A 27,522-nucleotide genomic window follows, 5' to 3' on the forward strand; every position below is an offset into this window, starting at 1 on the left:
CATGGGAATCATGGATCCTAACCTGGGGCCTACCATTCCTGAATGCAGCACGTTCAAATCCACTGGGGCTCTTAATTCTGCTTCATAATGTTCACCCGTAGAAATTTGCAGATGTTATATGGAAGAAAAAATTTTGAAAGTAAAAACATATCTTTCAGATCTCTATGGCTTAAAACATAACGTGTTTTATCTTTAAAGTCAAGTTTTAAGTTGAGATTTGCGTTATTGAGCATCTCCCTAAACTAAAATATTAGAAATTAAGTTTATATAGCGTATATTCTAGCAATAAATCCAAAACGTTAAAAAAACCTCAGGACCCACTGGCATTTGTTCATTTGTTATATACCAGGCCAATTCAATTTTCTGTCAGGTTTAAACATATTACCTGCACGCCTAGTACAAATTAACATTTCTTCAAATCCATTTTCATGTTCTCTTTAGTTATTTGTAACCTCAACCACGCAAATAGACCATCAAAATTTAAATACTAAGCAATTTAAAATTAGGGGGAGGAAGTGCCCAGGGCAATACAAGAGTAAACAAAGAAGTTGTGCAAACAGATCAGTGATGAAAATCATAAGCCGATAATGGGAATTATATCCGTACATTGTATGAGTTGCACATGTATATTGGGATCAAAAAGAGAAATCCAACTGGTATTAATATCATGGCAGCACCAAGCTGGTTCTACTCCCAAACTGTGTGCCCAGCTGTTGGTCCAGCTGAGTATGCTATATTGTAATGAGTGTTTTCCTATTTAGAAGAGTGTAATAATAGAAAGAATATCTGTAGTAGTTTACTGTGGAAAACCGTAAGAATTTACTATGTGTATATCTAATTAAAACAAAGTCTCCGTTTGCATTTCACATCAAAGTACATGTAATTTATAGAACACATGTGCTAAAAACAATGACGTACCCTTTTCCCTTTCTTTGCTTTTCTTTAGATCAAAATAAAGCTTGGAAATATGCAAACAATTTGAGTAACTGAATTATCTGTGAAATGAAGCAAAAATCTTGGACGAAAGTACCACACCACCCCGTGAGAGCTTACATCTGATAGTATTTTCCGTTTTTATAGCAATATGTGTTTTTTTCATATTTTTCCATCTGTATTGCTTTCTATTCATCTGTAATTACTGAATTTAACCATGTTAGGATATTATTGGTGCCTGAAGTCAGTGATGTCGCAGTTGGTGACTTTTGCTACTTTAACGATTTTGTGGCAAAAAGCATTTCAGAGGATTTTGCCAGATTAAATGTTTTGGTTAAATGAATCTCTACAAGATTAATATGCTAAGGCCAAACAATGGTGAACAAACTTTAACTGTAACATGATCAAATTTAGTGAGAGGCGGGGATATGTGAACCCCATAACAAACAAAGAGATAGTACACATTTTTTAAAAAGCCATTATAATTTACTGGTCAAATGCAGCTTATCAAATGTCTAAATTCTATTCCTTAATTTTGGAGCGATAATTCATACCTGTTTCCACTGTACTCAAGGCCTCCAACCTGTTTGCTGGCCTGCAGCAGATCCAGTATCCCAGCAGAACTACCTGTTTCAGTCTTCTTGTCAGTACTAGGATCTGGATTTGCTTCAGTATCAATGTGAAGTGAATCTTCATCAGATGAGTTGTCGTCCTACAGGTGAACCCACAAATGAAATTATTAGAATAAAAATGAATTGCAAGTCATAACTGCACGGCAAGGGCATAAAACAAGAAATTAAAAGCTGATTTGCCTTATTCATCTTAAACAATTGCTAGTTACCTTCATAGTGCAGTGACTTTTGCTCAAAATTCTACAACAATTTTGCAAGTCTCCATAGCTAGACAGTAGAAATCCCAGATCACCTGCTGTTGATTCCCAATGTGAGAAAACATTGCTGAGTCGAAAACAATACAGCTGGGAGGTTGGCCTATAAAATCAGGGGCCCGATGTTACCAGGGCTGCGGGTTCTCGGCGGGGGGGCTATCGGGCGCATGGGTAACGCGCCCGGTGAAATTAGTCAGTTTCCCGCGCGATTGTAGCATCCAATCCACTAATTGGATCCACTTACCTGCTCCTGCGGGTTCCCCACTGCTGATCTGCATGTCGGGCGGGCTGCGCATGCACAGTACGATCTGTCAGCTGGAGGCACTCTATTTAAAGGGGCAGTCCTCCACTGACATGCTGCAACAAATAGCAAAAATTACAGCATGGAGCAGCCCATGGGGAAGGCTGCTCCCAGTTTAATGATGTTTAGTGAGGAGGAGGGGGAGGACAGAGATCTTCCTCCTGGCGTGCGGGAGGAAGCGGCCTGCCTCTGCCACCAAGAAGGCCTGGCTCGAGGTGGCAGAGGAGGTCACCAGCGCAACCAACATATCGCCCACCTGCATACAGTGCAGGAGGCGCTCCAATGACCTCAGTAGGTCAGCCAAAGTGAGTACACGTAGTCTTTCCCCTACACTCCGTCTGCCACATCACTGCCCCCACCCCACATCTCCTTCAGCACTGCCAACACAACTCTGTCACATCACCCCTCATACCCACTCAAACCTCATCCTCATCTTACCTGCACCTACTCACCTCGCCAGTACTCATCCCGCCACTACCACTCAACCCAATCCTCATACAATCTCATGGCTCTCTCTCATACTCACCCTCTCGTGCATCTCTTTCACGGCCAGCCTCACTCAACCTGCCACTACCTGTGCTGCAGCCACAGGGCAGTAGGAAGCGTAAGGCAAACGTGTCGTGAGCATGAAGGGGATGCACAAGGGTGTCTGAGGGTTTGTCATGGGTGTTACTTATATTGAATTTTTGAACAACTCACATTACATATTATATTGGCACCACTACTGCCATGTCTTCGCGAATCCTGTCTGGTTTGTGCAATAATGCCCGCTCCTGAGGATCACTATGAGGACCCACAACTGATGCCACCCATTGTGTCACTGCAGAGTGGGTGTAGGTGTATTTGTAGGGCTCTTTTGCGCAGACGACTGAGAGATATCGGCGATGTCCCCGGTTGCACCCTGGAAGGATGCGGAGGAGATGTTGTTGAGGGCAGTGGTGACTTTGACAGCGACAGGTAAGAAGATGGTGCTCGGGCCAGCTAGGAGCGGCTCGGCATCAAGGAGGCTGCAGATGTCCACGACTACATGTCGAGTGACTCTGAGCCTCCGTGTGCACTGCTGCTCAGAGAGGTCTCGGAGGCTGAGCCTCGGTCTGTGGACCCTGTGGCGAGGGTAGTGCCCTCTGCGACGCATCTCTCTCTGTGGTTGCCCTCCCTCCTGCTGTGCAGGTGGATGTGTCACAGCACTCTGTTGTGGAGCTCCACGTGTCAGAGGTGGACGGCGTGGATGGCGAGGCTGGTGATGCTGTTCGCCCTCCGAGGAGGTCATGACTGCAGCTACGGCGGCCCCCATCCGCAAGATGTACATCTGAGGGGGTCCGCAAGGTAGGTAATTGTCTCCGGACCCCGGGGTAAGTGTGCAGGTTGGTGACTTTGACTGTCAGGAGGAGGGTGGTGGAGGCCAAACTTTGTCCCAAGTGACAGAGTGGCCTCCTGCAATGGGTGAGGGTCTCCCCCACCCCACCTGTCAAATGGACCTTTGCAGCTGCCACAGGCTGACAGCTGCAACACGTCCATTTGACCTGGGAGTGTCTCCCCCAGTGTGGGAAACAGTCCCACTTTGTTCTAAAATCCCACATAGTCCCTTAATCAGGTCAGTTAATGACCTGAAATACCTAAATAAATACTGTCAAGTGGCATCCCGCTGGCTTTAATTGCCTGCGGGATTCCCACCAGCGGGGGCTGCGCGCGCACGCCGGCGCGTCAGCGGGGAACCCGGAAGTGCGCGGGTTCGGGGCGGGCTCCGGTACCGTGCCGGGATTCTCCGATTTTCGGAGCCCCCCCGCCAGGAACGCACCCGATAGCGGGTGGTAAAATAGAGCCCCAGGAGTCAGCACATCTATGTTATGTGGTCAGGGCGATTTGTAAGGAATATTGTTGCAAATATGGCTTTGTGTTCAGTTGACTTTAGTAACAAAGCCACTGTAAGTTTTATGAGCCCGAGTACTTATAAAGTTCATCCCACGTGTAATTGGTGAATATGTGCTGACATACCTGGTTAGAACTATGCTGGACCACAGATTCCCTTATTTCAGCATGTCCAACGCTCTCTTTGGTCTTTGATAAAACTAAGAAATTAAAAAGACAGTTAATGAATTAAGAAGAGGAATATTAAAGAGTAAGTTAAACATTGGGAAGACCGAAACCAGAGTCTTCGGTGCCAACAAGCTCCATACTCTTACCACTGATTCTATTCCCCTCCGTGGCCACTATCTCAGGCTTAAGCAGACAGTATGCAACCTCAGCATCCTATCTGACCCCAAGCTGAACTTCCGACCCCATATCCTCTCCATCACAAAGATCGCCTACTTCCACTTCTGTAACATCACGGGCCTCTGCCCCTGCCTCAGCTTAACTACTGCTTAAATCCTCATTCATGCCTTTGTCACCTCCAGTCTTGACAATTCCAATGCTCTGCTGGCCGGCCTATCATCCTCAAATATCTGTAAACTTCAGATCATCCGAAACTCTGCTGCTTGTATCCTATTCTGCACCAAGTCCCACTCACCAATCGCCCCATCCTTGCTGACCCACATTGGCTCCTAGTTCCCAACACCTCAGATTTAAACTTCTTATCCTTGTGTTTAAATCCCTTTGTGAGCTCACCCAGCCCTACAACCCTACCTCCCCCGCTCCCCCCCAACTCTCTGGTTCTCCAACTCCTTTTGTGCATCCACCCCTCCCTTCACCCCATAATTGTACATTAGTTGTACTATACTGCCAGTCTGTCCAGTTTCTGTTACATATGCCCCCTTTCAACTGGTTAGAGATGGCAAATTTTATTTATTCAAAGCCATCAAAAGAGAGAATTTTAAACCTCTTCATTCTGTAAGATGCTTCCCTAGCAATTACTGCTAATATACTGATTTACACTTCAGTGTGTGCAAATATAAAACAGTCTAAAACATTTTTGCTTACATGTTAAAGTTCTTTTAGAAGCAGTCTTCTTTCTTCTTATAGGAAACTCATCAATCTGCAATTCACCATCATCCGAAACATACTCGTATTCATCTCTTACTGGTTTCGGTTTGTCTTCTTTAATATTTTGCAAACACCCAAACACATGATCAGACTTCACAGGTTTGGTCTGAGTTTTCACTCCTTTACAACTGTTGAAACAAAATGTTCATGCATCAAATGAAAAAATACAGTTTGCATATTGTCAACTACGGAAAGCAAAAATGTTCAAATTTCTAAATATGCTGTGAAGACAAATATCAATCATTTCTCTGTGTATTTTTTTGAATTATAAAGTTTTTAGAGAAAGTGTAAGGTAATTATTACACACCCATTTTTAAGCTCATCAAGATGAGTGCTGAACTGCTGGATATTTAAACCATTTTAGAATTCAATGACTATGAACAACTCTGAGATCAGGATTTGTATCTGGCCTGTCACGCAGAATTTAAATAGTTGATGCAGTCATTAAATGGAAGCTGAAACTAATCTGCGGAAACAATATTTCAGTGAGCGAGCGGTCAATATATGGAACAAATTGTCATTACAATTGTGAAAGGACATAAATAGATCAGCCTAATAGTTCAATGCTGAAAAATTTGAAACAAAAGATTTTAGAACAAAGAATAAGGAAATGAAGCACAGCTTATATGGTAAGATTTTAAATGGAATAGAGGAGCATAAGAGCCCTGGTTTGAAGAAACATAGCAAATTAAAGATGACAATGCAAGTAGATTAGGTGATTTAAAAAAGGCAAACTGAATCCTTAGTATTGTATTTACAGCCTTAGAATGCAAAAGCAAGGAGGTAAAGTTGAACTTGTATGAAATCTTAGGTTAAAGTTGGAATATTGTGTACAGTTTTGGGCATCCCATTCATTTTAGGAAAGATGTAAAAGCATTGGAAAAGGTGTAGTGTAGATTCACTAGGATGTTATGAAGGATGAAGAGTTCTAGTTCTAGAATAGAGACTCAAGAAGTTACAAGAGTTTTCACTGTAACTGAGTAGGTTAAGCAGTGACCTAATACAGGTTTTCAAGATTATGACGGTTTATGATAAAGTAAATAGTGACTTTTTTTTCATTGTTCAGCAATACAGTAATGAGAGAGCACAAATTTAAGATAATCACAAAAAGAATTAAAAACAAGGGTAGAAAGGCGGTTAGAATGTGGAATTCTCTGCCACAAAGCATTACTGAAGCAGATTCCATAACTTCTTTTAAAAGGGAATTAGATTGTTGTTTGTAAAATAAGAATATTAAAGGATTTGGGGAGCGAGCATTATAATTGGACTAGACTAGATGGGCCATGTAGAGAAAAACACCAGCTCAGACTCAACAGGTCAAATGGTCCATTTCTGTGCTGTAGCAATTTAAGGTCAGTGCTATTACACAGGCAGTTTCTGTTACTGATCCCCTTGTAACTGGTTATGGATGGCAAAATGTTGTTTATTCAACAGCAGTCAGAAGGCCTTCATATACAGGATTGGAAGGAAGTTTCCTGAATTTAAAGAACAATAATATCCCTCTAACTCATTACATTATCTTTTTCTTTTCACCACCCGCCCCCAAAAAAATCGAATAGTGATTTCACTCAGCTGAATGATAAAGAATTTGGACAAAATTCTAAATTCATAAATAGGGACATATTTTACTAATTAGCATTACCAGGGCAGAGATTTGCTAATTGAAATATTAAGTGCAGAGGCTAATGGCCTGCCCGACTTTTGCAGCCCACCCAATTTTCCATCCATTAAAATTATTTAGAAATGTCTACCTGAGATAAACATCAATATGACATTTAAAATCTGTGTGGTAGAGTGTGGTGTGGCTGGCTTCCACTTTAATATATGCTCTCTGCAACGATGAGGAAGCCTGACACAGTGTGGGAACCTCAACAAGAAAATCACAGACTAGTACATTAAAATGCAAAACCACTGAGCTGCCGTTATGTTCAAAATCCTTCAAATACTGTTGACATTTAATATTGACGATCAAAAAGCATTTAACCCTTTCATCAGCAAAGTTTTATATTCACCTATCAAAATAAAACACTTAAGCATATTTTTACAAGAACAACTTAGTATATGTAGTATAAATAACTTCCTTACAAAGCACCATTAAATGGATGAATAGTTGATGTTTAGCATTAAGTATCTGAGCTCAGATTAAAGAAGTACAACTATTATTACTGTATTAGTGTCTAGGTATAGATTAAATATATACCACTATTACTGACAATGGCATCATTTGGAAAGCATAAAAACATGTGCAATTCATGCTGTTTTTAAAACGCCAAAGAAGATTTTGGTTTTTATGCTACATTTGTCATCTTTACCAATTATGCTGTCAACTCACTCAATTAAGGATAAATGAGTTTCAATCAAATACTGATGAAGATAGTTTTGATTAAATACTTTAACCACGAACCTCAGCAGTTTTTTATTAGTGAAGACCAACTTGAGCTTGCTGTTGTCTTTGCTTCCTTTCAAAAATGATTTGTCTGATTTTCCATCTTCCATTTTGAGTAGAGAATCTGGTTTACTGTTCTGGGAAGCAAACAAAATGCAGACATGAGTTTTTCATTTCGAAAGAGACGTCAGTTCACCTATTATTAAACTCAGTATCATTTAGCATTCCTGTTATAGCTGTATTATTACACACAAGAGCTCACTGAGTATTTAAGGACATCTGTAAATAAATAAACCTGTCAATTTTTCCATATCAGCCTTGGCTCAACGACAGCAATCTTGCCTCTGAGTCAGAAGGTCCTGAGTTCCAAGACTTGGGTACATAATCTAGGCTGACATGTCAGTGCAGTACTGAGGGAGTGCTGCATTGTCAGAGAGTCCGTCTTTCAAATGAGACAGGAAAACAGCATGTACAGGCGCTTATAAAAGATCCAATGCTACTATTCAAAGAAAAGCAGAGGAGTTCACCTGGTGCTTTAGTCAACATTTATCTCTCAACCAAAAGTCACCAAAGCATATTAACTGGTCATTGCTGCTTGTGGGACCTTGCTGTGCGCAGACTAGCTGTCATTTTGCCTACATTACAACCGTGACGCCACTTCAAAAGTACTTCATTGGCTGTGAAGCGCTTTGGGACATCTTAAGGATATGAAAGGTGCTAAGCGAATGCAAGTTCCTCTTTCTTTCTCTTCTGCACACAATATTTGACAATTATACAATATGAACTGTAGTCTTAAGCAACAAAGCAGACTCCCCTCAACTACCATTGAGGGAAAATACCATCTACATTTTCTAAGTCACTCCTCTGCCCCATGAGTCAGAGTTGCTGGTACAAAATAAAGGCTGCAAACTGCTGAGATCTCAATCTACTATAAATGGAATATCATCAGCTCTATCTTCTCCTTGCTCATTAAACTGCAGCGTCTATGAGAGATTGCAGGATCGTTATAGTCTCTTTTTTCTAAAACTCTGTCAGACAATGGCAAGACCATTATAAAATGTTGCAATTTTGGACTGGAAAAGGAGTAGAATATCTTTGAAAAGACAGCCACCACATGTCATGGACTAATAGTTTTTAAAAATAAATACTAAACAGTAATTAACCACAATAAGCCATAAGATTGCAGGCTGGGCAATTTATTTCAGTTATATGAGTTTATTCTTCATCAACCACCAGTACCACCAATAATGTGCACTATTTATATTACATAGAATATCCGTTAAAAATGAATTTAAATTAATTTTACACAATTTCATTCAGATTTAACACCATGGATTTAATGACATGCTGTGGTGTGTGTTCCTGGGATGTCATGTAAAGTCAGCCAAAATTGGCAATTAAAAAAAAATGTTTGTAAACTTTTTTAATAATCTAATAAAGATCATAAAATACCGAGCATACATACCAGGAGGGGGGGTGCTTAAAACATTTAAATCGCTCATTTTTTTTGTAGTTTTGGTGGTTGGGTGGAGGTGTAAACCACGGAATGTAAGCCACTAGTCTACACGACTTATAAGGTGATTTATATGTTTGTTAAGAAAGTTCCTGTTTCTGTCAATAAGTATTCTCTCAAATCTCAAGAGGCTTGAGATTATCTCATCAATCTGCTAGAAATTCCTCAACAAACAGATTTTAGATCCAGACATCCACAATAAACAGAAATAATCCTTTTCAACCACTGCCTAATTTAAATACTGACCTTAAAAATAGAAAATGCTGGAAACACTCAACAGGTCAGTCAACATCTTTGGAGGTAACAGATGAGTTAATGGGCTGTAATTTGCTGTCAAAATAATGGCGCTCGCCGTTATTTATGCACAAATGGTACAGCAACTTTAGGCGAGGGGCAGATGCGCGGTTAAATGCAAAAATTCAAAAGTTGCTATCCGAGTTGCACTGCTCCACCATTAGCTTCACGAAAACGGCATCTCGTTGTCTGGCTCAGCATTGAAATTCATTGATTGGCGTGAAGATGCTGTATTTGCGCGGTAGATACGAACTAAACTCGCCACAGAAAGTTAAGTTTTGTTCATTTCAGTCTAAATACCATTTTAACGATGTGATAAGTGTTAATTACTGCCAGTCAACCTCTCTGGCACAGCAAATGAACTATTACAAGTGTGGAGTTTCATTCCTTCAGGTTTTAATCATTGGAGAAATTAAAAATGTAAAATTTTTAAATTTTTTTTTTACTTTTCCTTTCTGTCTCTTTTTTTTCTCTCTCTCTTAATCCAATCTTTCTTTTCCTTTCTGTACCTGATTTGACATTGAATTCACCCACTCTAATTTATACTTCCTTCTTAGCCCTTGCGCTGTTTATTTCACAGTCCTTCAATCTGATTGGTTAAGGAGATACACAGTTGCTTGCCCTGTTCACTCAGGTCCCAGATGCCCTGTTTCCCTCGCTGCGATGTTATCAACTCCACTCATCTGCAGTTTTATGCTTTTCGTTAAATATTGGCCTTATTGTATTACAAAAAATAAATTCAATAAACAATTACTCAAGTTTTAAATTACCTGCTTCTTGTCAAGACTACATTGTTTCTTCACCATCCCGGACATACACATGTGCCTTGTAGTCCAGTCCTTGAAATTGACCTACTTTTCCTCAATTCTTTGGATGACTGCCAAAGAACTGAGGAAAGGTAAGTCAATTTCAAGGATTTTGGCCAACGATTCTGAATTTGCCAATATAGCACACAGACTTCAGTGCTACTATTTGATCAGTCATCATTTAAGATAGCGTTATTTTTGACTTTTGAAAGTCACTGACCTTATCTAAACACTACTGGAGAACTCCACATTGCTGCCAGCAGGCTGAAATCGTTGACTGGTTGACACTTTTTTACACATTAAAGCATTTCATGTGGATTCCCCAATCGTACAAACATACAAATTAAGAGCAGGAGTAGGCCATTTGGCCCCTCGAGCCTGCTCTGTCATTTGATAAGATCATGGCTGATCTGATTGTGACCTCAACCCTACTTTCCCATCTACCTACCATAACCTTTGACTCCCTTGTTAATCAGGAATCTATCTAACTCAGCCTTAAAAATATTCAATGACCCTGCCTCCACCGCTCTCTGGGAAGGGAGTTCCACAGACTCACGACCCTCTGAGGGAAAAAAATTCTCCTCATCTCCGTCTTAAATGGGAGACACCTTATTTTTAAACTGTGGCCCCTAGTTCTAGTCTCTCCCACAAGGGGAAACATCTCCTCAGCATCTACCCCTTCAAGTCCCCTCAGGATCTTATATGTTTCAATAAGATCACCTCTCATTCTTCTAAACTCCAGTGTATACAGGCCCAACTTGTCCAACCTTTCCTCAGAAGATAACCCCCTCATCCCAGGAATCAGTCAAGTGAACCTTCTCTGAACTGCCTCCAAAGCAATTATGTCCTTTCTTAAATAAGGAGACCAAAACTGTACACAGTATTCTAGATGTGGTCTCACCAATGCCCTGTACAACTCTTGCAAAACATCTCTACTTTTATATTCCATTCCCCTTGCAATAAATGACAACATTCCATTTGCCTTCCTAATCACTTGCTGTACTTGCATACTAACTTTTTGTGATTCATGTACTAGGACACCCAGATCCCTCTGTACCTCAGAGTTCTGCAATCTCTCTCCATTTAAATAATATACTGCTTTTCTATTCCTCCTGCCAAAGTGGACAAGTTCACATTTTTCCACATTATACTCCATCTGCCAAATTTTTGCCCACTCACATAACCTATCCATATCCCTTTGCAGACTCCTTATGTCCTCTTCACAACTTAGTTTCCTACCTACCTTTGTGTCATCAGCAAATTTAGCAACCATACGTTCGGTCCCTTCATCCAAGTCATAGATTGTAAATTGTTGAGGCCCAAGCACTGATCCCTGTGGCACTCCACTCGTTACATCTTGCCAACCTGAAAATGACCCATTTATGCCTACTCTCTGTTTCCTGTTAGCTAATCAATCCTTGATCCATGCTAATATGTTACCCCCTACACCATGAGCTCTTATTTTGTGTAGTAGCCAGTGATGTGGCACCTTGTCAAAAGCCATCTGGAAATCCAAGTATACACATCCACGGGATCCCCTTTATCCATGTTGCTTGTTACTTCCTCAAAGAACTCTAATAAATTAGTCAAATACGATTTCCCTTTCACAAAGCCGTGTTGACTCTGCCTGATTGCATTGAGATTTTCTAAGTGCCCTGCTATAACCTCCTTAATAATAGATTGTCGCATTTTCCCTATGACAGATGTTAAGCTAACTGGCCTGTAGTTTCCTGCTTTCTGTTTCCCTCCTTTCTTGAATAGAGAAGTTACATTCGCTATTTTCCAATCTGATGGGACCCTTCCAGAATCTAGGGGATTTTCGAAAATTAACACCAATGCATCTACTATCTCTGCAGCCACTTCTTTTAAGACCCGAGGATGAAGTCCATCAGGACCTGGGGACTTGTCAGCTTTGAGTTCTAATATTTTTTCAAAACCCTTTCCCTGATGATTGTAAATGTTTTAAGTTCCTCCCTCCCTTTCACCTCTTGATTCACAATTATTTCTGGCATGTTATTTGTATCCTCTACAGTGAAGACGGACGCAAAATATCTGTTCAATTCATCTGCCATTTCCTTATTCTCCATTATTAATTTCCCAGACTCTCTCTCTAGAGGACCAACGCTCACTTTACTTACTCTTTTCCTTTTTAAACCAGGCCAAACAATCCACAATGCAGTTTCAACATTGTGTTCAGACAATAAGTGATGGAAAACATGAAATGTACAATATCCACAAACTTCAAGTCCTTGAGATGAAAGGACAGTGCACTAATCGTTGCACCATCCAATTCTCGCCTGTTAAAAACATTACAGGAGCCAATTTTCCTATGCTTTGCACCCAAGGAATGTTTATTCCTTGGGCACAAAGCACAAGAAAAGGAGGTGGAGACCCCCCCACCCCCCGACCAAAGCCCCCAATGCTGAAGGGTCACCCATTTTGAAGAGTGTGCAGAAGAAGTGGAATTTAGTCCCTACACCCAGTCCATCCTTGATCAAAGGATTGGAATAGGGCAAGCAGCAAAGACAAGACCCAAGGTAACTTCTGTTTTTTCCCCCAGGGACAAGGATCAGCATTGGAAGCCTTCTGGCTGCTGTTTTTGGGACAGCCCCCAAATGGCAGTCATTCTCAAACCTGCAGCAGCAGCCAACTTCCATAGGAACATAGGAATTGCTAGATGAAAAAAGACCAAGGTTCATCTGGTTCACCTTCCACAATCCTGGTAGTAGCATGATACAATGATAATGGAGTTGTTGACTAATCATAGCAATCAATTTCTATCAATTAGTCTAGAACAGACCCAGACATGAAGTGAGGAAAACCCCAAGATCTTCCTCTTTCCTCCCCCACCTCCAGGCACAAGGTTCTGCCAGCGGTTGGCCTGTGTGAGGGGAGCATTTGGCCTATGTAAATAACTTGAAACCAGAAAGGGTTCAGAGATAGCCTCAAAATGCTGTTACAAGCCTTACAATAGGGCTTTTCAACTACACTTCTGTAAACAGCACACCCTAGCAATCCCAGATACCCGCTATCTACAGATAATTGAGTGCTCTACCAATGTAAACAAGTGGGCACTTCTGGTGCCAATACAAAACCTGCCCAGTAAACTGGATAGAATACTAAATGGGTGAAACTCTGGTGTAACAGATCTCTGCAGAGATTTCTGATTACTAATCAGGCATAATTGATTGGACAACCTATCAAGAAAAGTCTGTTTTTTCAAATAAAAATCAATTTTTATCATGTATTTCTTTATTTCATAATCTGTGTACAATGTACATAATGTGCATTAGCTATTAAAATTATTAAAATTAAAATTTTCATCAGCAAAGCAAATATCAGAACTCAAACCATGATCCCACCTTCCTGCTATTCCCCCTATATGGCTTTGGTCTTTTTAAAATTAATTCTCAGGATGTGGGTGTTGCTGGCTAGGCCGGCATTTATTACCCATCCCTAGATGCCCTTTAGAAGGTGGTGGTGAGCCGCCTTCTTGAACCTGTGTATGCGGTGAAGGTGTTCCCACAATGCTATTAGGTAGGGAGTTCCAGGATATTGACCCAGTGATGATAAAGGAAAAATGATTTATGTCCAAGTTAGGATGGAGTGTGATTTGGAGAGGAACTTGGAGGTAATGGTGTTCCCATGCATCTGCTGCCTTTATCCTTCCAGGTGGTGGAGGTCGCTGGTTTGAAGGTGCTGCTGAAAAAGCCTTGAGGAGTTACTGCAGTGCATCCTGTAGGTAGTACATACTGTAGCTAAGGTACGCCGATGGTGTATGAGGTGGATGCTTAAGCCAGTGGATGGGTTGCCAATCAAGTGGACTGCTTTGTCCTGGATAGCATCGAGCATCTTGAGTGTTGTTGGAGCTGTACCCATCCAAGCAAGTGGAGAGTATTTCATCACACTCCTGACTTGTGCCTTGTAGGAGGTAGAGTGGGTTAGGAAAGTCAGGAGGTGAGCCGCTCACTGCAGATTACCCAGACTCTGACCTGCTTTAGTAGCTACAGCGTTTATGTCCAGTCTAGTTTCTGGTCAATGGTGACCCCCGGGATGTTGATGGTGGCAAAACTTGCCCTGTTATCTCCAGTTATAGCTCATAAGAACATAAGAAATAGAAGCAGGAGTAGGCCATCCGGCCCCACAAGCCTGCTCTGCCATTCAACAAGATCATAGCTGATCTTCTACCTCAACGCCATTTTCCTGCACTATCCCCATATCCTGTGATGCCTTTAATATCTAGAAATCTATCGATCTCTGTTTTGAATGTACTCAATGACTGAGCCTCCACAGCCCTCTGGGGTAGCGAATTTCAAAGATTCATCACCATCTGAGTGAAGAAATTTTTCCTCATCTCAGGCCTAAATGGCCTAACCTTTATTCTGAGACTGTAGCCCCTGGTTCTAGATTCCCCAGCCAGGGGAAACATCCTCCTAGCATCTACCCTGTCGAGCTCTGTAAGAATTTTGTTTGTTTCAATGAGATCACCTCTCATTCTTCTCAACTCTAGAGAATACATGATGTGGAGATGCCGGTGATGGACTGGGGTTGACAATTGTAAACAATTTTACAACACCAAGTTATAGTCCAGCAATTTTATTTTAAATTCACAAGCTTTCGGAGGCTTCCTCCTTCGTCAGGTGAACGATGTGAAAACAGGCCTAGTCTACTCAATATCTCCTCATACGACAATCCCGCTATCCCAGGAACTCCCTCTATGGCAAGTATATCCTTTCTTAGGTAAGGAGACCAAAATTGTACACAATACTCCAGGTGCGGTCTCACCAAGGCCCTATATAATTACAGTAAGACATTTTACTCCTGTACTCAAATCCTCTTGTAATAAAGGCCAACATACCATTTGCCTTCCTAATTGCTTGCTGCACCTGCATGTTAGCTTTCAGTGACTCATGTACAAGGACACCCAGGTCCCTTTGAACATCAACATTTCCCAATCTCTCACCATTTAAAAATTACTCTGCATTTCTGTTTTTCCTACCGAAGTGGATAACTTCACATTTTTCCACATTATATTCCATCTGCCATGTTCTTGCCCACTCACTTAGCCTGTCTATATCCCCTTGAAGCCTCTCTGCATCCTCCTCACAACTCACATTCCCACCCAGTTTTGTGTCATCAGCAAACTTGGAAACATTACATTTGGTCCCCTCATCCAAATCATTGATATAGATTGTGAATAGCTGGGGCCCAAGCACCGATCCCTAGAGTACCCCACTAGTCAGTCTGCCAACCTGAAAAGAACCCATTTATTCCTACTCTCTATTTTCTGTCTGTTAACCAATTCTCAATCCATGCCAGTATATTACCCCCAATTCCATGTGCTCTAACTGTGTTCACCAACCACCTGTGTGGAACCTTATCAAAAGCCTTCTGAAAATCCAAATAAACGACAGCCACTGGTTCCCCCTTATCTATTCTACTAGTTACATCCTCAAAGAACTCCAATAGGTTTGAACATTGATTTTACCTCATTATAAAAAGCACCAAAAGCCATACGTAGTATATTTACATTTTCACAGAAACATCCTACCTTGTATTTCCATTTCAGTTTAGCTTTGCTTTTGTTTTGCTCTTGTATTCCAAATTTTAGCACATCGTTTTGATTGTTTACACTTTCTTTGTCAGCCACACTTAACACAGTCTTCGAAGCCTATGAAACAAGCAATATATTATTATGTAGCATAAAATGTTGAAAAATGTGAGGAAAGAACTGGAGTTTTAATACAACAGAACAACATAATAGGCAGTAGTATTGTGCAGGTAGTAGTTCTATATAAGTCTAAACATCTTATCTCTACAATATTATGGTCAAAGTTTCAAGCGTGTATTTAGTTAAAGTACCAAACATTGCACTTTAACAATGGTGCCGTGGCACACTTCCATGTATTCCTAAAAATTGTTCCACTGATTTTGGGACTGTTTCCAAAATGTTACATTTTAATATTTGAATTAGTCAATAAAATTAGCACTGGTTGAAAGTAAATAAAATATTAAAAAATACAACCTCTCCCTTCACTACTGGGGAGAATAAAATTATTTTAAAAATAATAGCGTTTCTGAGTCTTGCACTATATGTGCATAGTTGCCAACAGAGGGTCAGCTTTTCCAGTTTCCATACACGCTATTTGTATGGGGGCCAGCAAAACAGCTGATTGCTGAAGCATAATCACTGGCTGTGAGGTAGATCAAGGGACAAATTCAACTAACAGCTCTATAGCTGGCCCTCACACAAACAGCACGAATAGGATCTGGAAACAGTTGGCAGGTAATAGAGAATACTGATGAATATAGAAGAGCCAAACCTCCTTGGCTGCCTGTTCACCAAATTAGGTAATGTGTGAGACCCGGAGGTTTTCCCACTCGTCCACTGAAGTTACAGTGGAAAAGCCGCGGAAACTACAAAAGGACCGCATAAACCTGTCTGGGGTTTGCGTGGCACTTCCCCCGAAGTTATGGCAATGACATGTGCAGGAGAATCTCTGCAAAAACTTATGCTCATAATAACAGTATATGATGTAATAAACAGATGCTTATGATGGAGCTCTACCTCTGTATTACTTCTGCTGCCCAGCGTTAAAACATCATAAAATTACAGTGATGTTACTCAATACAGTAAAACATTGAGAGCAACGGACATGCAATCTGTTTTGGGGATGAAATCTTCATCAAATGCAGTCTAGCTGTGTGTCATTTATAAAGATACATCTTTAAATTATCTTGATTTGTTTGCAGATTAAGGAGGTGGTGCTTGGGTACAGGTTTCTCAAAGATCAAAATGTCTATTGGTTTGAGCAGGGAATGTTTTGCGATGCCTTTATTGTCTTTATTAGGATGCCAGATCCTGACCCCCATTAGTATCCTCCAATTTGTAACCTAACCAGGAGATCCTGAACGGCACTCATTTTAAAATTTGTTTACAAGCTCTTCTATTCGCTATTTCAGAATGAGTTCCAATGTTGAAACGGTGAAAAGGTGAAAAGAAGTTTAATCCCTTCTGGGACTGGTTTACAAATCCAGTCTAGGCGGATGGAATGAAAGTATCTCTCTGGCTATAAGGCTTCTACTTGTGACAGTTTCAGCACAATTCTTAGTCAATAAATTGAGCAAACAATCCTTAATTTAGTACTAAATCAAAAACAAAATACTGCGGATGCTGGAAATCTGAAATAAAAACAGAAAATTTGGATCTGAAATAAATCTGAAATAAGTAAGTCCAGCATTTTCTGTTTTTATTTCTTAATTTGGCAGTAATGGGTAATCTCACTCAGAGGCTGAAAGGACGACTGGTGTGGAAAATAGAATACTTTCCACCAGTGCAAAAATGGGCACTTTTCTGAGGTGGGACGGAGGCACATTGTTGGGACAGAGTATTAGGAGCTGTATTCGGCATTCTAACCTGTATTGTCCCTGACCTGGGATGTGTGATGCTCGAAACAGGTGCTGGAAATGAGAAACTGAAATATTACAACTTTAAAGGTAACCGTATCACCTTTCACCTAAAACACAGTAACACTTGCCACCTAGAGTTCCCGCATACAGAGGCAATAATCCTGGCCATTACAAGGGGAGGGGGAGAGAGGGATTCATAATGCAAGGAGAGGAGGCTAAGTGCATGGTAAAGGAAGACATGTATAGGTAGGGAAGAGGAAGTGGATTGCATTGATGGGGAGAGGTAAATAGGAAATTGATGGGAATGAAGAGAGAGGTAAATGGATAGCAATAGAGGGAAGGGGGAAATGGATGGTAATGAAAGGGAAATGGAAAGGGGCAGCACTTTAGGTGGGGGAACAAGGACAGTGTCAACATCAACTGAGAAGGAGTGGGGAAGGCACATGTAGCAGGGTGAGATCATTTTTCGCTCCCCAAACTGAAAAACCTTATTTCCTCAAGTGACCAAAACGTCTGAAAATAGCTTCAATCATATTTGTGTGTAACAACTATTTACTGGGCATCATGATAACACACAACATTTGCTTAACTTTAAGCAATGCTGCACATATAAACTACATATAATTCTACTGTTAAAATATCCATGGAAATTTGCATTATCTTGTTCTCTTTTTATAGGGAATATATAAATAGACACATTAAGTGATAGATAGAAAGATGGATAAACTTTTAATCAAGTAAAAAAAAACCACCTTTGCCCCTTTCTTTGGCACTTCAGTTTTAATCAAAGCCTCCTTTGTGTGCGCCTCAAGGATGTCAAGGTTCGGAACTAATGCTGTACATTCTTTTTCTTTCTTCCCTTTTTTCTTTCCTCCTTCTTTGGCCCGTGAAGCTTTCTTTCTCTCTGGCTTTTCGACAGATGCTGTTCCTGTGTGCACTGGCAGTTTGGTGGGTACAGTGGGGCTTTTGCCTGTACTGATAATATCACTCACCTCACTTTCGTTTGTTTTAAGTGCATTCTGTGAGAAAATAAAGAATGGAAAATATAATAGTCTTGTAATTCACTCACATGCTTAATATTAACAGCCAATCTGAAAAACAATTACTGTGCTCCAGAACTTTTCCAAATTTGTTATTATTGAATATCTGACAGCAATCACAGGCCTAATACCTTCTTTTTGGTAGAAGGTTCTATCATGAATAAACTGTTTCCTTAAAATATTGTGGCTTTTACATGTAATATTCAATTATGCTTTTCTAACTTCAAACTCATTTTAATATTCTATCAAATATAGTTGAAAACAAAAATCGAAGTGGGAGAATTTGCTTTTGTGTGAAGCTTGCACGGGCTTCATTTGAGGGCAAGAATTTCAAATGCATTCAATTAAGAATACTTATTTGTACTAACTGCAAAATTTATTTTTGTAGCATCTACTGAATGTTCAATCTAACTAAAATCAATACTATTTATTAAAAAAAAATTACCCAAGTATCATAATCAAAGTGTTTATATATCATATATACAACCGGAAAAGATTTTCATATAAAGCTGCAGTACCTTATAGAAAACATCAGTGTTTTCACATTATTTGTTGGAATGGCATTTATCATAATACCATGCAAAAATATAGAGTCTGAAAATACAGCAACATTACAGAACACACTGTTAGAACATTTACTGAGACTCCACCTACTTTTCTTTTGCCAACTGAAATATCTCATCCCTGTACAGTGTCATGTATGGGTCTAGCAGTGCAAGGACGTCTAGGTGTTCCAGTGATGCTGCAGAAAACATCCTCAGGAACTGATGATTCTGAATCTTCCAGATAATAATGTATAAAAAGAATGACATCACTGATGATCTACAATGAGGGATGCTTAATCACGTTTTCTTTTTTCCCCAATTTTTAAAAAATATGCACGTTTAACAATTTTGTGCCAGCTACAAACTACATCTCACAAAAATTAAACTGTTTACTCTAAAATATTAGAAGTTCCTATGAAATACTGCAGCTTTAACCCCTAAAAAGGTATACATTATGGACAAAACTGAAAATTCATTTGACTTTGTATTGCTGGGAAGAAATATGATTTCATGAAGTGCCATTCAATTCCATTAAAAGGCCTCCTGACAACATATTTATTTTTTTAAGTAAGGAAATTCTTTAAATATCTTAACAGATCAAAAAACCATCTCAGAACAAAAAGTATTTAAATAAAAAACATTAGATATCTTTATTCTTTAATACATATAAGAAATAAAATATTTTAGTCAAATTATGAAAGGAAACTCACCTCTGCAATTCGTATTTCTTTGGCAAATTCTTTAATAAGTTGTGCTGTTTTAATAGTTTCTGGAATCTCACCTTCATGATCAGCTATAACCTACAGGTGAAAATATGATGTAGTAGGTCAATAACTGATAAATATTAACTACAGGTAATGGAGAGGACTTCTACAGGGAATTCTGGTGAACATGAAGTGTCACCGGTCACTAATCATGTTCATAACCTATGAAATGCCTATATCCAAATGACCAGGAACTGCAAGGTTACTTCTTGCTTCTGTGGTTTGTGACAGAAGGTAACTTCCAAAGTTACTTTTGTAAGTAACTTTCAAAAGGGAATTGGATAAACACTTGAAAAGGAAATGTTTGCAGGGCTGTGAGAAAAGAGCAGGGGAGTGGGATTAATCCGATAGCTCTTTTGAATGCAAGGTGTAGAAATTCGTCTGGGCCCATTTTCGGGCAGTGCGTGCCGGAACCGAAAGGCCCAAAATTGGACATCAGGCCTTATCCAAATATTCTGCGTGAGCTGCCGGTCATGCCTCCACAGGCAGTTCATCCTTCAGAAGGATTGAATTTTGGGCCGGCAGCAGCCTCAGTTAAGTCCCAGGCAGGGGGGTGGACAGCAGTGGTAGGGGGGGTGGGGGGTGCTGATCGCTATCGTCAGCAGCTTCAGGAGTGCTGTGAAGCCAGGAGGAGCTCCATCTTATCTTTTTGGAGGCAGCTGCTTGCTAGGCATCCACCCTACCAAAGCATCAGCGGAGCAGGCCCCGTATCTGCTCCCCTCGGGGCAGCCCAATTTCTGAGGCGTTAGGCCTATCAAGCATAGGCAAGGTGTTCATCGCCAGTTTTGGGCAGCTGCCCCGTTTCCTGAAAATTGTCCGAGGCCCATATGACGGAGGTCATAAACCTGCGAAATTGGTCATTTTTGCCCCTGTTTTACCACCAGATTATATTCCCATGGGACTCAATGACTGCAAGAAAGCAAGGCATTCTTTACCTGTTTCTTGGTCCATGACCTGAAAGCCCCATTTAGAGCTTTTGCTCCTAGTATCAGATAACGGGGAGGCTGCTTCCCAGATTTGTGCAAACCTATTGAAAATCAAGAAACCAATAATGCCATCAGTATCAGTTCAAATCAGAAAAGCATTAGATGAAAGCTTTTGAAGAATGAGACATCTGAAATGTCACAAGAGTTGGAAAAAGTATATTTTTTGTTTCACATTACCTTTGAATGTCTCAAGCAGATATTTGCCAACATACCAACATATGACTTCAAAGTTTGAAAATTTGATAAGGCTGCCAATTTTCAGTCGTTTTTCCACTTCATAGGCTCTGTAATAAAACCAAATTACAGTTAGAATATTAGGCTACAGGAACAATCAGTTTAATCAACATGATCCAGGATTATATAATCAGTATTTCAGCAAACTCAAGAAACTGTTTTATTTAAACAGGCAGAATGATTTTAGAACATAAGAACATAAGAAATAGGAGCAGCAGTAGGACATACTGCCCCTCATGTCTGCTCCGCCATTCAATCAGATCATGGCTGATCTTCAATCTCAACTCCACTTTCCTGCCCAATCCCCAACGACTCAGCATCCACAGCCCTCTGGGGTAGAAAATTTCAAAGATTAACAACCCTCTGAATGAAGAAATTCCTCCTCATCTCTGTCTTAAATGGCCGGCCACTTATCCTGCAACAATGCCCTCTAGTTCTAAACTCTCCAGCTAGGGGAAACAACCTCTCAGCCTCTACCTTGTCAAGCCCCCTCAGAATCTTATACATTTCAGTGAGATCAACTCTCATTTTTTTTCTTTTAAATTAATTTGGTGCTGTGATACATCTGACCCACAATTGGCTGCCTCATGTTGAAGAATTTCAGTCATATTTGATTTCAAAAAAACATTTATTTCCTAATACACACCAATAATTTGCCTGTGCCATCACCTACAGTCAATTGATGAAAATAAACTTTTCTATAAACAAGATGGCAACTCAGTTGGAAGAGATACTTCAAAGACAAGCTCTGCAGTGCCACCTAGTGCCCACAGCCTGCAATGACAGCATTCCCGGGAACTGTTTACGTAGGAAATTCCCATTACAACTGATTATGCAGGCATTTTCAGTACTAAATGTTAACTTAAAAAGTGTGATCAAAATCTGTAACAAGGCATGAAGATTGTGGACAGGAAATGCACATGCACAACAGATTTTTTTATATACCATGGTGTTGCAGGGGGGGATTCAAGACCGAGTGTAGCCTTCGGGTGAAGCGAGGTTACAGAACAGAGGATAACAGGACTAGGACACACACACATAAATATGCACTTTGATTTTACATTATTTATATGGTTAAATAGCAAAACTTATGGCAATTTGGGAAATAGAGAAGTAGTGTTGGTTGGAACACAGAAGTTTCTGTGCAGTACAGGCTGAGGAGTGGGGATGCAAAACCAAGATGCTACAGTACTAACACAGGTGGGAGGGTGTAATTACAGGGTGACAAGTTTATATGAACAGTTTCCATTCTAAATGTGCACATAGGAATTTATAATAGAAAAAGTTGCCAGGAAGTACATGCAGATATTACACAAACGCAGACACCTCCTGCAATGTTTTCTCGTGATGAGTTGGAGGATATGTTGTTTTACGCTGTTTAACATATATAATTTGGGCCACTGATTTATGGTAATTAGTTAAGTCAAATGAGTATTTAGAAGTGTTCAGACTCAAGTTCCATGATTATGTGAATATTTGTGTGGAAACTCTAAGTCAGTTACAATTAAATGTTTATTCAACTATTTAGTTACTTTTATCTCTTACTATTTTTTAAAAAAAACACAGGATACATACAGAGGAAGATGGTAGGAAACATGCTCCAGGTAACAGGTAGTATGAAGTAGGTTGCAGGAAATGGGAGGTGGGGAGTCATGTGGTTGGTAGTGTGCATGGGTATTCATGGGGTGTGGGACAACTGGAGGGGATAAGAGGGTCTGGGGGAAGAGGAATTGTGCGATGTGGGAGCAACGGAGGGCAGTCTTGGTGTTTGTAGGCACCGGGAAGAGGATACGAGAGTCTGGAAGGACTGGGAAGGAGGTAGCAGAGTATGGGATCACTGAGGGTAGTCCGAGGATGAGTGGGAGAAGGGTGATGGGATGTGGGAGCACTAGGAGGATGGTGCCAGGTGTGACAGTGGTAGAAAGATGAACTAGGATGTGGTAGCATTGGAATGGTGGCGGTAATTCTTTTTTTTGCTTCTCTCTCTGGTCTCTTCTGCTTCTGTTTTTATTTTTCTTTCCTTTCGGGTATGAAGCGATGGGTGCCATGAAGTGTTTTGACGGGAAAAGGAGCCTCCAACGACAGAACCTGCATTTAGGGTGGGGTTGTGAGGAAAATATGGCCCTCAGTGGTTCTCTTCCCAACACCCCCCTCAATCACTCATGCTGCCTACCTCCCACCTTCTCATTCCCATCGCTAGCCCTGCCCCTTTATATTTTAAATTTTAAATCTTGTTTAAACTCTTATTTTGATCATTAGAAATTTCAATTACTGAGATTTTTCAGAAAGCATCTGAAGTGATTTATTGGGAAAAGATAGTACAGCATCATTCGATGGCCAGATGTGCAATTATGTGAGGAAAGGTTTACATTTATGATTTCCATCATAGCAACTCATAATGGAAAAAAAGTTGACATAAAAGTGTGATGAAAAGAGTTACAATGGGAAGAAAGGTTTTGTAAGCAGAAAGTGCGGGGTTTTGTAAACAGGCAGTGTGGGCAGAACTAAGATTTTAAATACGATACTAGTTGATCTCCCCTGGTGTTGCACACTGGGGGCTTTGACAGAGCTTTGGGTGAGTTGGAGTTTGTGTAGGGAGGAGTAAGGGAGGCCAGCGAGGAGCGCATTGGAAAAATCAATCATGAAGGTAGTGAAAGCATTTTGGCATCGCTGGGAGTGAGGCAACAGTAGATCAAGCGTTGCTACAAAAACAGAAATAGGCAATCTTGGTGATACATGTGATTTGGGGTCTAAGCTCAGAATCAAATGGCACACCAAGATGGTAGACGGTCACGTTCAGCCTGTGCAAGCAGCTGGAGAGGGCACTCGAATCAGGAACAAAGATGATGACTATTTGTTGAGAACGGAATAAGAGGGCTTTTGTTTTGCTGATGTTAAATAGGAGAATGTTCTGGCTTATTCCTGAGTTAATATCAGACAAACAGTGTGATAGTATGGCGGTAATCACGTAGTCAGGGTGGTAGTAGAGAGATGGAGCTGGGTGTTGTCAGCATAGATATAGAAGCAGACACAATACCTACAGATGATGTCACTAAGGGACAGCAGGTAGATGAGGAAAAGGAGGGCGGCAAGGATTGGACTTTTGTTGTATTTTCATAAAATATTGTAGATATTTTTGTTAAGGAAGTAGTTGCTAACATATAAATCGAGGCCTCCTAGGAAAACTTAATGTATCATATTGAATCAGTGTGATTTTCTGTATTAGGACCAAAAAACGTTCTTTTGTTTTGTCTCTAAATAAGATCACATTTGGATAGGCTCTGTTGTCAATTAACCAACCACAGACATCCAGATTTCTATCCTTGCTTGAACAGTAGTTTTACTACTGTCAAACTGAACAATACTATACCTCATCTGCATTTCAATGTTTAGACTGTGCAAAAAGTGTCCTCCAAAAGCCAAGCAGTCCACTGGAGTCAATGTTGCATAAATCCAACCTGTTAATAAAGTAATGCAAATTTGTTACCATTTGATCGGAAGACATTACTGGCACATTTATAATTTGTTAGTCTCGTGATGCTTTGATATCAGACATAATTCTTCCAATTTCTTGGAACTGGCATATTTGTACAATTCAATCCTTTCACATAATTGGAAAACATGACCCTCTTTACAAAAAGTACAAGTCATTTTATACTTACATGGGCCATAACAACTGCATCATATACACTAAAATCTATGGCAACAAGTGCTGTATAACAAATAGGACAAAAACCTACTGTAGAATCAAACATAAAGTAGTTTAAGGGGTGTATTTTCTTCCATTCATTAATTTCAGGAAAACAGACATGAGTTTTAACTAAAATTAGTGAATGAAGGAAAACATACTCCTATGTTTTATCTGCCCTCCCATCACTCCTATTAGGATATGCCACATTTAACTTTTGAATTGCACATTTTGCATCGAAGCACATCCTGTACTACATAATGCTAAATTTGTCACCTAAATATTCCTGAACTATACTGTAAGACTTTTCTTATAGTTTATCAATATATATTTGTAGCTAAACCAGCAAAGTGCGTTATTTTATTGTAATGATAAGATTATGATATACCTATATTTACCGAGAAGGTTCTAATTTTTTTAATGAATCTAACACACGTCAAGTACAAGTCCGCTTCCCAGATCAGTTGGTACATCATATATTAAAAATTCTCTCACCAACCACACCAATTAAGCATCAATACTCCTTCAACAGGGCACAGTTCTCATGGAAAGGTATAAACCTTTTTTCCATTTAAATATAAAATTAAATGATATAATAGCCTAAATAAGATCAATGCATATGACTGGACGATGCAATTGTGATTAATATGGCACATAACCTTTCTGGTTCTTCTCGGTCACCCACCTATAAGTACCCCTTTTAAAAATGAAATTTGTGCGGTGAAACATTATACCTGATGGGATAAATAGACTCTGTCCTTGTTTTAGGATGCATTTGTAGCACTTGTCTACTTGATCTGCAAAAAACATTTCACTCTGATTGGACGATGAACTCCACCTTTCATATAAAGCAAGGTTTGCAGAAGTAGACTTAATCAGATAGAAAATTTTCTCTCCCTGAAGAGACAAAGATATGGCACATTTAATTCTATAAATATTCCTACTGCTGTGTTGCAAATAAATTCTGTGTTTCATAAATAATTTAACATATAGCATTTTCAGTAACTGGTCTTTTCATAACACCTTTAATTTAATAACATCCCTAAGGTTAAGCGATGACAACCAAACACCATGCATTGATGGCAGAAAAAATAGGGATGGTGACTGAAGACGTGGTTAGAGAGGTAAGTCTCGAGGATGATGTTGAAAGAGGGAAAAGAAGTAGCAAGACAGAGAGTCTTAAAGGGCAAAGAGCTGAGACAATATAAGACTCTGTGACAAAGGTTTAACAGAGAGAAGGAGGATGTAAAGGAAGCCAGAGTTGGAAGAGCAGAGGGCATGTGCAGGTATGCAAGGTAGGAGGGGGTTGCAGAGGAAGAGATCATGGAAGGACTTGTAGATGAGGAAAAGGGTTTTGAATTCATTGCTTTGGAGGATGAGAACCCAATGGAGGTTGCAAGAACTGATAAGGAAGAAAGAATCAGTGCACAAGAGAGTTCTGGATGGGTTGGAGTTTCTGGAGGGTGGAACTCAGGAGGCCAGCAAGAACAATATTGAAAAAGTCCAGCAGTGTAGTGAGATAGGGACAGAAACAGGCAATATTTTGGAGTTGTACATAGATACCTGATGACGGGCAGGAAGAGGATGGAATCACTAGATATGAAGTTACCAGTGGGAACCAAACAGGATGGCTTCCGTCTTGCCAATGTAAAGTTGCAGAAGATAATGGCTTATCCACAACTTGATGTTGATAAGCAGTTGGACAGCATGGCAACAAACATGGAATTAAGTGTGGTGGTGCTGAGGTAAAGCTGGGTATTGTTGGCTTACACATGGAAGCTTCCCCATGTTTACAACTAGTATCATTGAATGGCAGCATATAGATAAAGAATGGAACCTTGAAACCCACAAGACATGATTGTGCCGGTGTAGGAGGTAAAGCCATTGCAGGAGATGTGTTGGCTACATTTGGAGAGGTAGGAAAGGAATCTTCCAAGAGCAATGTCACAGAGGCAGATCAAAGTGGCATGGAATGGTGGGCTGAACACTTAGAGCTGAAGATAGAAAAAGCACTAGAGTCACAGTCGCACAGGAAGTTACTGGTGATTTTGATTAGGGCAGTCTTGGTACTTGGGTGAGATAGAAGCTAGACTGAAGGGATTCAAACAAAACGTTGAGAGAGATGGCAGTGAAGTTTAGTTGCAACAATGTGTTTGAGAACCCTGAAGGGGGATTGGAGTTGGCTGGAGTTAGAGTGAACGGATGAATTAAAGGTGGACCATTTAAGGAGGCGGTGATAACTGCAGCTTTTGAGGGGACAGCAGTGCCTGAGAAAAGGAAGGGGTTGACAATGTTTGCAGGCAATAGACCAAAGAGGCATAGTTGAGTTGGAGCTGGTTCAGGAGGAGTAAAGAAAGCTAGTCATGGGTTTCATGGAAGAGATGATTCTGATGAACGCTGGGTGGATTCAGAGAAGAAGCTTCTGATTATGTAGATTCAGAGTTGGGTAGAGTTAGGAAGGGCGGTGGGGCAGGGAGAAGTTGAGGCAGCTGAATGGATAGCCTCTATTTTGCACAGAAAGAAAATATTTTGAGCATTACAGTTGATGTGCAGGGTGAGGTTAAATGAGAATAACAGAACAGAGAATGAGAGGAGAGGAAACAAAGGAACTAAAGTGCAAGTTGAAGTCACCGAGGATAAGGAGTCTCTTAGTGCAGACATTAAGTGATGAAAATAGGAACACAAAGTTGCTAGGAGGGGGGCTTGTGAGAATGGTAGACAATGAGCACTTTGAAGGAGAGATGGAAAGGGTGC

The 27,522-nt window shown here is 40.3% G+C and overlaps 1 protein-coding gene across 5 annotated transcripts in view; it reads right to left on the reverse strand.

Moving 5' to 3' along the window:
* phf2 (PHD finger protein 2) overlaps positions 1-27,522 on the reverse strand; it is a 106,523-nt gene that overhangs the window by 19,143 nt on the left and 59,858 nt on the right. For all 5 annotated transcript variants that reach the window (XM_067998711.1, XM_067998713.1, XM_067998714.1 and 2 more), the window contains 11 exons: positions 25,503-25,665; positions 24,451-24,538; positions 21,024-21,130; positions 20,796-20,887; positions 19,807-19,896; positions 18,264-18,530; positions 15,653-15,772; positions 7,507-7,625; positions 5,040-5,230; positions 4,116-4,189; positions 1,488-1,645 (listed from right to left, as the gene is read on the reverse strand). In XM_067998711.1, the coding sequence (XP_067854812.1) occupies positions 1,488-1,645; positions 4,116-4,189; positions 5,040-5,230; positions 7,507-7,625; positions 15,653-15,772; positions 18,264-18,530; positions 19,807-19,896; positions 20,796-20,887; positions 21,024-21,130; positions 24,451-24,538; positions 25,503-25,665 (1,469 nt within the window). The remainder of the gene's footprint in view (positions 1-1,487; positions 1,646-4,115; positions 4,190-5,039; positions 5,231-7,506; positions 7,626-15,652; positions 15,773-18,263; positions 18,531-19,806; positions 19,897-20,795; positions 20,888-21,023; positions 21,131-24,450; positions 24,539-25,502; positions 25,666-27,522) is intronic.

This window comes from Heptranchias perlo, chromosome 17, assembly GCF_035084215.1.
Source record: "Heptranchias perlo isolate sHepPer1 chromosome 17, sHepPer1.hap1, whole genome shotgun sequence".
In the NCBI taxonomy this organism is placed as follows: domain Eukaryota; kingdom Metazoa; phylum Chordata; class Chondrichthyes; order Hexanchiformes; family Hexanchidae; genus Heptranchias; species Heptranchias perlo.